Source organism: Eriocheir sinensis, unplaced genomic scaffold, assembly GCF_024679095.1.
Source record: "Eriocheir sinensis breed Jianghai 21 unplaced genomic scaffold, ASM2467909v1 Scaffold3, whole genome shotgun sequence".
NCBI classification, from domain to species: Eukaryota; Metazoa; Arthropoda; class Malacostraca; order Decapoda; family Varunidae; genus Eriocheir; species Eriocheir sinensis.
Window position 1 is genome coordinate 893327 of NW_026111609.1, and position 11721 is coordinate 905047.

Here is an 11721-nt window from a genome sequence, read left to right on the forward strand (position 1 = left end):
CAGAGGGGAACCCGCCGCGGGCGTGCGGCGGGTGGGGGAGCCCTTCCGTCGCCGCCTCAGCCACGGGTATAAACCGGGGGGCAGCGACGGAGGAACGGGCCCTCCGAGCTCTGGCTCAAGCGAGGATGACCAAGCGGGTCAACCACGCCGCAGCAGAAGGACCCCCCGGCCGCTCGCCCGAGGAGTGCTGGCGGTCCACTGGGGAGTGCTGACTTCACTTCACTTCACTTCTCTCGATTCACCCCCTAAAAAGGGGGAACGGGCCTTTGTCACGGTGGACGGCCCGTCGCAGAGGGGAACCCGCCGCGGGCGTGCGGTGGGTGGGGGAGCCCTTCCGTCGCCGCCTCAGCCACGGGTATAAACCGGGGGGCAGCGACGGGGGAACGGGCCCTCCGAGCTCTGGCTCAGGAGCAGCCCGCTCGTGTGGGCGAGCAATGCAAGCTCGTTGCGGGACGCCTCCGCCGCCGCCACAGCCACGGGTAACAGCCGGCGAGCAGCGACGGAGGCACGGGCTCTCTGGGCAGGCGCCCAGCAGACACCCGTAGCGGGGCACGGGCGAGCAGCCGACCGATCGACTTGACTGCCGCAGTGGGGCCCTAAGCGAGGATGACCAAGCGGGTCAACCACGCTGCAGCAGAAGGACCCCCCGGCCGCTCGCCCGAGGAGTGCTGGCGGTCCACTCGGGGAGTGCTTCTTCACTTCACTTCTCTCGATTCACCCCCTAAAAAGGGGGAACGGGCCTTTGTCGCGGTGGACGGCCCGTCGCAGAGGGGAACCCGCCGCGGGCGTGCGGCGGGTGGGGGAGCCCTTCCGTCGCCGCCTCAGCCACGGGTATAAACCGGGGGGCAGCGACGGAGGAACGGGCCCTCCGAGCTCTGGCTCAGGAGCAGCCCGCTCGTGTGGGCGAGCAATGCAAGCTCGTTGCGGGACGCCTCCGCCGCCGCCACAGCCACGGGTAACAGCCGGCGAGCAGCGACGGAGGCACGGGCTCTCTGGGCAGGCGCCCAGCAGACACCCGTAGCGGGGCACGGGCGAGCAGCCGACCGATCGACTTGACTGCCGCAGTGGGGCCCTAAGCGAGGATGACCAAGCGGGTCAACCACGCTGCAGCAGAAGGACCCCCCGGCCGCTCGCCCGAGGAGTGCTGGCGGTCCACTGGGGGAGTGCTGATGTTGTTGTTGTTTAAGATTTATCCCCTCACAAGGGGAAACAGGCCTTTGTCTCAATAGACGGCCTGTAGCTGGAAGGGGGAGTGCTGACCACTTTTTCGCCCTATATAGTGCAGCGCAGGATCGGAGGGCGGGGACAGCCGGGCGAGCCTGCCAATGGGAGCGCGTGTCGCCTCGCGTCATCGCGATCCCGAGTAAGCGGCGCCGCCATAAAGGGGGAATCCGGGGAGTGGACCGCCAGCACTCCTCGGGCGAGCGGCCGGGGGGTCCTTCTGCTGCGGCGTGGTTGACCCGCTTGGTCATCCTCGCTTAGGGCCCCACCGCGGCAGTCAAGCAGTGTTGCCAACCTTGGGGAAATATCCCCAGATTTAGGGAATCGAAGGTCCCAATGGGGAAATGGGGAAAATGTCTCTCAATATGGGGAATATTTTGGCTTATGGGATTATTACGTTAATATGTAGTACTAGTTGCAATTTAACGACAAAACAATAAAAACACTGAATACAAAACGTGCTTATAAGAGCACGAATTGACAGTTTAAATACGAAATTGGAGGAAATTCTGTTTTCAATGTGTGAATTGGGTGATACTGTGTGGGTGTGAATCGATCCCGAACCGAACAGGTCCGACTCAGAAAGAAAACGTATGCTAGCCGTTCACGTCCCACTGACCCCACGCTACAGACTAGTGCTACACCTCCACCCGTCACGGTCGTCACTCGTCAGCCACTCAGTGTTCAGCAGTAAGTCGCCACCAGTCATCAGTAATTAGGCTACATGTGTGAATTGCAGCAGTTGGAGGTTTAGAAAAGACGTATTTCATAGCTAGTTTCGTAACTGTTGATTTTATCATTTATATTACTCTGTGGACTTATAATGGGTAAGATGGATATTAGGTCCGACTCAACACTCTAAGAAATGAACTAACTCACCTAATGCAGTATTTTTTCCTCTACATGATGGTGTATTCCATTTCCTGTGCAAATTTTTAGTTTCATTGTTATGATTTTTTTTTTCTGTATTATCAATCAATCCGGCCACCCGACACCATCTTTACCCCAATTATGACCGTTATTTGTGCCGCATTTTTTTTTAAGACACTAACGATCATTAAGACCTTGGATAGTAAACCTAGCCACTCGATAGTAACCTACGGTAGCTACTCGATAGTAACCTAGGTAGCCACTTGGTAGTAACCTATCCACTCGATAAGGTGAGTTAGTTAATTTCTTAGAGTGTTGAGTCGGACCTAATATCCATCTTAGCCCTTATAATTCGTAGTGATATATACATGTCCTTTACAGTTGTGTTACCATGGATGACCCAGATGATCCTAAGACTCCCCCAGATACTCCACCCAGGGCTGCTAAGAAGGCCAAGTATTTACAGAAATATGCAAAGAACTGGGAATCCTTACCTACATTTAAGGGATGGTTACAACCTAGTGCGAAAAGTGACTCGAGAGCTTACTGCAAGGCCTGTGACTGTGAATTAAATGCAAATAAATCTGAATTAGAAAAGCATGCACAGGGACAGAAACACAAAAGTAGTATTAGGAGTGTATCTAAGCAACCCACACTTATGTCATTGCCATCTGTCAGTAACCCAATGAGAGGAAAGAATGTGAAAGAAGGTGAAATAAAACTTGCTGCCTTTGTTGTGGAACACAACCTCCCCTTGAATATCATGACACACCTGCCAGAGTTAATAAGATCAGTGTGTAAGGACTCTGATATTGCAAAGAAAATTGCAAGTAGTAGAACAAAAACTACAGCAGTGATAAAGAATGTACTTGGTAAGTCCAGTAGAGAGGAGTTGGTAGACATTTTGAGAGAAAAAAAGTTTTCACTCATAGTTGATGAATCAACTGACAAAGGGTGCACCAAACATCTCTGTGTAATTGCTCGCACAATGATTAAAACAAAAGTCACTGATGCATTCTATGATCTGATTCCACTTGAAAATGCTAGTGCCCAGAGTCTGTATGAGACTGTAATGAAATGTTTAGCAGATGAAGGAATTCCATATAAAGATAATATGATTGGCTTTGCCTCAGATGGGGCCAGTGTTATGATGGGTGCCCATAATTCTCTAGCTTCTCGTTTGAAAAGTGACATTCCTGATTTGTTTGTCATGAAGTGCATCTGTCATAGCTTTCATTTGTGTGCTTCTTATGCGTGTGCAACTCTTCCTAGAGTAGTAGAACAGTTAGCTAGGGATGTTTACAATTATTTCATGTCCAGTCCTAAGCGGCTATCTGAACTGAAAGAGTTCCAGGAGTTTGTGAAAGTAAAACCCCACAAACTGCTTCACCCTAGTCAGACTCGCTGGCTCTCTTTGCAGGCTGTAGTTTCTAGGCTATTGGAGCAGTATGATGCTCTTCAGCTTTATTTTACAAGTGCAGCTTTATCTGATAGGATCTTAGCAGCGGAAAGTATTTTGGATAAGCTGAAGGATCCAGCAAACAAGCTATACTTACAGTTTCTTGAATTCATTTTGCCTCTTTTTAATTAATGATCTTAATAAGAAAATGCAGTCACAAGGACCTCAGATCCATACAATGTATGAGTCAGTCAGCACTGTTTGTAAGACAATCATGGACTGTTACATCAGGGGTGACGTCCAGCATAAGCGTGCCCGCTGCTCCTTCTCCTCGTCCGCTGCCTCCTCGACTGAGGACTTGCCTCCTGATGAGCCCGCCGACCCCTCTGCTTCTCGGGCGTGTAAATCGCGGAGAGTTCATGATCGAATGGAGGACTCTGAGTCGGGGTCGAGCTTCACATCTTCATCTGAGTCAGAGATTGTCGTAGATGTCCTCGACGGGGAGACTGCTCCTTCACCCACCGCGCCCCCCATCAACGACCCTGCGGGTGATGACGGTTGGCAAACGGTGGGCCCCAAGCGACAGCGTCGCTCCTTACCGGCTGATTCTGCCTTGTCCGCCGGCGCTTCTACCTCGCTGCCCCCTCGGCACCCCTCTCGCCCCCAGTCACCTCTGCCCCCGCCACCTCGGACTATGAACGCCCCTGCCGCTGCTCAACCCGCTTCGCTGCCGAAGCTGCTCATTCCGGCGACTGTCGGCTTCGAAACAACCCTCGACCTCGCCGAAGCACTGGAGCAACAGCTGGGCGAACGCCTCTCGCTCAAGTTCCTGGAGTCGGGGTGTGTGTTGATCACCCCTGCAGACAGTGCCCAGCACGACACCCTGCTCGCGGTGAGGGAGGTCTCCGGCGTACCTGTGCAGCTGAGGGTGGCCCCCGGGGCGAACACCAAGGGCGTGCTGCTGGCATACCCTGTTGTCATGCCCCTCAAGCCACTGTTGCGCCATCCACGCGTGTTGGAGGCAGTGCGCTGCACTACCCGAGACGGGCCGACGCGCCAGATATTCGTCACTGTCGCGGGGCCGCTGCCGGGCTCGTTGGACCTGGGGAGCTGGGGGACCTTCTACACGCGCCCCTACAGCAAGGAGCCCCTCAGATGCTACAATTGCCAGCAGTTCGGCCACCACCGGGCCAGGTGCAACCGTCCCCCGGTCTGCGGCATATGCTCTGCCAGTCACGACACGGAGCGGTGCCTGTCAAAGTACAAGACTGGCCAGACCATCACCAGCAGATGCCCGAATTGCCAGGGCGAACACCATGCCTGGAATCGGGCCTGCGCCAACAGGCGAGAGCTAGTCGACAAACAGCGCACTGTCCAACAGCGCTGGGTCAGCACTCATCGCCCTGCTCCTCTCGGCACCTTCCGCTGGGGAACCCAGCAGCCCCCCGCGTCCACGGCTGCTCCAACGCCCCGCTTCCCCCAGGCCGCCCACCAGCCATCTCTTACACCCCCTTCACCAGCTCCGTACGAGGAGAGCTTCCCTCCCCTTACCCCACGCCATCTGCCACCGCCTCCACCGGCCCAGCTCCCCTCTCCCCAAGCGCCCAACGCCAGCCGCCAGCCACGCCCCCTCACTACAGCAGCTCCCACTGCCGCCCCTCCCGGCTGTCTCCTCATCACAAGGGAGCTGATGGTGGGACTCTTGGAAGGCTTCGGGCGGATTATCGCAACGGCACTCAAGTCGGACGTCGAGCCGAGAGTGTTTTCGGACGCAGCGCAGCAGGTGGTGGGAAATCTCTTCCCGGAAACGCCGGCCCAGCAAGCTGCCGTCCCTCCTGTGCAGGCTCCTTCCCCTGGCGGGCCATCATCAACCCCACCTACACCGACCCCTCGTGCTCTGAAGACTCCCCTTCCACCTCCTCCTGCCCCCGTGCACGCGAGCAGCTCCGCCCTCCTCCCAACCCCTCCGGCCGTTGCACCCAGCCAGCACCATCCGTTGGTAGCACCGCCCCCGGCTCCCACCTCCCTGAACGAGGGCGGGCTACCGACCCGGCCAGGGATGGCCCGGTACAGGCACTCCAGGAAGCTGTCCGTCTAAATGCACACCGCCTCACGGTTCTCCAATGGAACATCTGTGGCATCCGCGGTAGGTCCAACCTCCTGCGTGCTGCGATGGCGAGCGATTCTGTGGATGTGGTTCTCCTGCAGGAGACGCTTCTTCCAGAACAACGCGTGCCCTTCTTCCGGGGTTACCAGTCTTTTTACCTCCCTGCCGTGGCCGGTCAGACACGCGGGTGTGGTATCTTGGTCAAGGATTCAATTCCTTGTTCTCAAGTGCGTCACCCCGTGGCTTGCGGCGACGGCGTGGAGGTATTGGCTGTCACCATCGCGCTTGCCCAGTTGCGCCTGAATTTCTATTGCATCTACTGTGGGCCGGCGGCGGAGGAACCTGACTTCGGTGAGCTGTTCACGCTTGCCAGCGAGGAGCCCACCTTCATCGGGGGAGACTTTAACGCTCACCACGAACGCTGGGGAGATGCCAGGCGCAACCGGGCGGGGCGTCTCCTATCTGCCACCCTCGACGAGACCCCTCGGGTGTCTCTACTTAACACTGGTGAGCCGACACACCTAGCGGGGGGGGTTTTAGACCTCTCCTTTGTGTCGAGGCCCTTAGGTGTAGACGCAACATGGTCGCTCCACCACCACCTCGTGAGCGACCACATCGCCTCCGTAGTCACCCTCCCGGTCCTGCCGCCTGTTCTCCCTCCCCGTCCTCCTGGCTGGAACTTCCGCAGGGCTGACTGGGATAAATTCCGCCACTGTATCACCACCCACCTGGCTGAAAATCCCCGCCCTGCCACGGTTGACGCTGCCGAGGCCCGCCTGGTCGCCGCCTTCCACTCCGCGGCAGACTCTGCCATACCCGTCTCCCGGCGCACCACTTTCCACCACAGGGACAGGTGGTACTATGACGAGGAGATCCGGGAGGTAAACCACCGCGTCAACATGGCGAGAAGACTCAACCGCCGCCATAACACCGAAGAGACTCGACGCCTCCTGCGGGCCGCGGTCCGTATAGCCAGGACAACGACCGACCGGGTGAAGGAGGAGCGTTGGCTCGCCTGGTGCGCCTCCCTCGACTCCACCACTCCTATCTCCCTCCTCTGGCGAAAGATTCGCTCCATTCGCCGTGGGGCCGTTACCAGGCCGGCGCTTCACCCCCGGCCTCAGGAAGAGGCTGAACGCCTCGCCGAGCTCTTCGCCTCCCGTTCTGCCTCCGCTCGTCTCCCCCCTGCGGTCCAGTTGAGGCAACGCCGGGTCGACCCTGGACGGTGGCTGGCGTACCAGCAGGCTTGCCTCCTGCCACATCCAGCGGACGCTGCACTTCTCATCCATGAGCTCCGGCGTGCTATTCCGGGCCGCAACACCTCGCCAGGGGAGGACAAGATCAGCTATTCTATGCTGCGCAATGCTGGTCCTGCCATGGAAGCGGAAATACTCCACCTCTTCAACGCCTCCTACGCCTCTCGCACTGTCCCTGCTGCATGGAAGTCCGCTGCCATTGTCCCCATCCCGAAGGCAGGGGATGCCACGCAATACCGCCCCATCTCCCTCATCAGCTGCCTGGGCAAGACGATGGACCGGGTGCTCTTCGCTCGTCTTGAGTGGGTGCTAGGTCCCCTTCATCGCCATCTCTTCGCTTTTCGTCGGGGCAAAGGCACGCGTGACTGTATATCGACTCTCCTGTCGGGAGTTGTTGGCGGCAAGGCAGTGGTGGTCTTTCTCGATATCGAGAAGGCCTTCGAGATGGCCTAAACTCCTGCCATTCTCTCCATATTGGCTGCAAAGGGCGTGCACGGTCTCCTGCTCAGCTGGGTCGGGCAGTACCTGCAGGGTCGGACGGCGACTGTCCGCTTTCAAGGCACCTCCTCAACTTCGAAGGCCTTCGAAAATGGGACGCCGCAAGGAGGCATTCTCAGCCCTCTACTCTTCAACCTCTTGGTGGAGCAGCTCGTACGCCTCCAGGGGAACGGGCAGGCCCGAGTCCTGAGCTACGCGGACGACATCGCCATCGTCGCCTCAGGACCCAACCACGTGGCTCGGGCCCGCGCCATGCTCCGCCGCCTCCTTGTCTCCTGCAATGAGCTTGGCCTCGTGCCCAACCCGGCCAAGTCGAAGGCCATGGCCTTTGGTTATGCCCTTCCCCCTGACCCCCTCTACATCGACGCCATCCCCGTGCCTTGGCTCCCTCAGCTCAAGTACCTGGGCATTCTCCTCGACTCCCGCCGGGACTTGAATTGCCCGCTCCCCCTTACAGGGCCGCCTTTTGTCCAAAGGCCCTGTCCCCCTATTATGGGGGTAAATCTTAAGAACGAAAGAACGAACGACAGCTCTCGCGCGAGTGGAACGCCAGCACTCCTCGGGCGAGCAGCTGGGGGGTCCTTCTGCGGCGGCGTTGTTGACCCGCCTGGTTATCCTCGCTTAGGGCCCCACCGCGGCAGTCAAGTCGACCGGTCGGCTGCTCGCCCGTGCACCGCTACGGGTGTCTACTGGGCTCCTGCCCAGAGAGCCCGTGCCTCCGTCGCTGCTCGCCGGCTGTTACCCGTGGCTGTGGCGGCGGCGGAGGCGTCCCGCAACGAGCTTGCATTGCTCGCCCACACGAGCGGGCTGCTCCTGAGCGCCTGCTCGGATGGCCCGTTCCTCCGTCGCTGCTCGCCGGCTTCTACCCGTGGCTGTGGCGGTGGCGGAGGGGTCCCCACACCCGCCGCACGCCCGCGGCGGGTTCCCCTCTGCGACGGGCCGTCCACGGACAAAGGCCCGTTCCCCCTTTCTAGGGGGTAAAAAAAAGCTCTCGCGGGCGAGCTCTGCTTCCTGCCAGTCCCAGCGCCACGTGTCAGTGTTCGCGAGCTACGCGTCACTGTTCACTGTCACTCGTTCCACGTGACTCTACAACCTTGTGTCCCGGGACACCGTCCATTAGGGACAGGATAGTCCGCCCTTGGTTGTCGAGCTGCTACAACGCCCTTTAGAGTGTGTGTGAAGCCGGTAGTCTCTGCTGTAGTACGACGCCGAACCCCGAGGGTAGTGCCACGAGGGGGCCCCTTAGGATAAAGGGGTGGTTATAGGAGGCAGCAGAGATAGTTAGGTTCCCCAAAGACCCGCAAGGGGCAACAGCGGGGCTCTACCGAGCCCTCTAGAGGGTGGGGGAGTTTAGCCCTCCCGCTGTTGTAGGCTTAGCCCGGCTCTACATAGGTTAGTTGTTTTTTCACTTTTTTTTCCTTTTTTTTATATGTGTAGCTGTGGTTCAGCCTTCTGGCTGTCTCGTCGCTAGGATGTCCGCCGCTACGGATAAGCGTGAGCGCCCTGCTCCTGACTCCGATGACTCAGCATCGGAGTCCCCTGCCGACAAGCAGCTCCGCCTTGAGTCGGAGTGTGAGAATGAGGCCTCCCGCGCCCCCCTCCCGCTGTCGTCTGACGACGAGTGGGAGGTAGTTTGTGACAGGCGGAAGCGCCGCCACGCACGCCGCGTTCCTCCGCTCTCCGCCAATCACGGCTCTGGCCCCTCGCCCCCCGCCAATCACGGCTCTCGCCCTCCGCTCTCCGCTCTCACCGCCGCTGCTTCCACATCTGGTTCGCCCGCTCCTCCCAGTACCTCGTGCGCATCGCTGTCCACGCTCGCCACTGCTACTCCCTCGCCTGCCACCGCTGCCGCCCCGCTTCGTGTCGCCTCGCACCCCGATGCACCTGCTTTACGCCTCGCTGCTACCACGCCAGCCAGCCCCAAGGTTATCGTGCCCCCGACACCGGGGTTCGACTCCGCACTAGACCTAGCGGAGGCCCTGGAACAGCAACTAGGAAACCGCCTGCAGATGCGGTTCCTGGAGTCTGGCAGCGTACTGATCACGCCTCCCTCCGAAGAGGTTCTCCGCCGGCTTCTGGATACAACGGAGGTCGACGGCAGGCCGGTCCTGCTGCGGCTGACGGGAGACGCCACCATCAAGGGTGTTGTGACGTCATACCCTGCGGCTATGCCCCTCAAGGCTCTCCTTCGCCACCCAGCCGTCGTCTCAGCGGACAGGTGCCAGACGCGAGATGGGCTGGACACCCGCCAGGTCATCGTCACGATGAAAGGCCCCCTCCCGGACAGTCTCGACCTGGGGAGTTGGGGGGTGTTTTATACACGCCCCTTCAACAAGGAACCACTGCGCTGCTTCAGATGTCAGCAGTCCGGCCACCACCGCTCTCGCTGCAACCGCCCGGCCGTATGCGGAATGTGCTCCGGGCCGCATATGACCGAGGCCTGTCTGGCCAAATACAAGGCCGGGGAGGAGGTACCAGCTCTCTGCCCAAATTGCAAACAGCAGCACCATGCATGGAGTCGCCGCTGCCCCTCACGGCTGACCCGGGTGGACGAGGGCGTCAAGCGGCAGGAGGAATGGCGTGCCGTTCACAACCCCTCCCGCCCGGCATGGACCAGACGGTCCCGCTCAAGGTCGCATCAGCCGGCCCCGCCCCCTGCACAGGCAACTCTGGCCTCTCCAGCTCACTTCCCCAGCCTCCCGCCGCCAAGCGCCTCTCAGGCGGCCTCTACTGCCTCCACCCCAACACCCGCCCTGCCTCGTCTCCCAGCTGCGTCCCCTGGCCCTGTCTTCACATCCGCCCCGCCTCCAGCCGCAACCTCCACCTCGACACCTGTCCTGCCTTCCCGCCCAACCTCCACCTCGGGCTCCTCCCCGCAACAGGAGCAACCAGCTCCCACACTGCCTCCACCTCCTCTGCCTCAGCGCGGGCGACGACAGAGGCACCGCAGGCCGCAGCCCCCTCCGAGCGCACGGACTGACCCACCGTCCCCACCACCCGGCTACGTCCTTGTAACGAAGGCCGCGCTCGAGGGAATGCTGGCAAGCTTTGCCCTTGCCCTGACGGGCCTCCTCCAGCTCACGCCCGACGAGGCGGCCCTGCGAGTAATAGCGAAGGCGACAGTGGAGGAGCACTTTCCCGATCTCGCGGGCCCCTCCACCACACCCGCCCCACCACCTCCAGTGCCTCATAGCCCCGCTCTCCCACCTGCCGAGACCCGAGCAACCGAGCCCCTTCCTCCTTCCGTAGAGGTAACGGAGATGGAGGCCGACGAATGCCACCAGCCTCCCCAGCCAGGCGTACCCCCAGCCAAGGCACCGTTGAAGGCGGTGCACTGGACAATGGGACGCAACACGACCCGCTCCCACATCCCGGTGCGCACAGTCCCGCCGCGCTCCCGCATCCCACAGCCCAAGCGGAAGGTGGAGCAGAGGCGCCGCGGCCCTGCGCCCACCCTCGCGACGGCCACCGTGTCCACCCCGGCGACGTCCGCGAGGGGCGGCCGCTGAGTATCCTCCAGTGGAACGTCTGTGGCGTGCGGGGGAAGGTCCACCTCCTGCGGGCTGCGCTCGGCACCGGCGGCTTCGATGTCGTCCTCCTGCAGGAGACACTCCTGGGTGAGGGCCAGTCGGTGCGGCTTAAGGGCTACAGGGCCTTCTACCTCCCTGCCATTGCCGGTGCGGCGCGTGGGTGTGGCATTCTAGTCAAGGATGCACTTCCCTGCACTAGGGTGACTCACCCCGTGCCATGCGGTGACGGCGTGGAGGTGCTGGCAGTAAGGGTGGCCTTGCCGAGCGCGACGGTAGAAATTTACTGTGTGTACAGTGGCCGGGCTGCGGATGCAGACTTCACCGAGCTTTTCTCACACGCCGCCGATGAGCCCACCTTCATCGGCGGCGACTTTAACGCCCACCACGAGAGGTGGGGGAGCCGCCAGAACAACCGTGTCACGTCCCAGCAACGCTGGCGGACCTGCCAACTGTCACTCTGCTCAACCGGGGGAGCCCACTCACGTCCGCGGGGGGGTGCTGGACCTCTCCCTGGTGTCGCAGCCTCTTGCTGTCGGCGTGACGTGGGCCCTGCATGGCAGCCTCGCCAGCGACCACTTTGCCACTGTCACCACACTACCTGTGGCCCCGCCTGTGCCTCCGCACCGGCCGGCACGCTGGAATTTGAGCAGGGCTGACTGGCCTAGGTTCCGCGCGGCGGTTGCCCGTCATCTGGCGACCACCGACAGGCCTGACGACTTGGAGGAGGCGGCGGTCCGCCTGATTGAGATGTTCCGCAGTGCAGCTGACGAGGCCATCCCTACCACCAGACCTGCGAAGCGGAATTATAAGGACCGGTGGTACTACAATGCGGACATAAAA

At 60.4% G+C, this 11721-nt stretch overlaps 1 protein-coding gene across 1 annotated transcript; it reads left to right on the forward strand.

The window, feature by feature from the left end:
* Nucleotides 1–3764: 3764 nt before the first annotated feature.
* On the forward strand, nucleotides 3765–5588 carry LOC126991543 (proline-rich protein 36-like). Its single transcript, XM_050850280.1, has one exon. The coding sequence runs from the start codon at nucleotides 3765–3767 to the stop codon at nucleotides 5586–5588; it is 1824 nt and encodes a 607-aa protein (XP_050706237.1).
* The last annotated feature ends 6133 nt before the right edge of the window (nucleotides 5589–11721 follow it).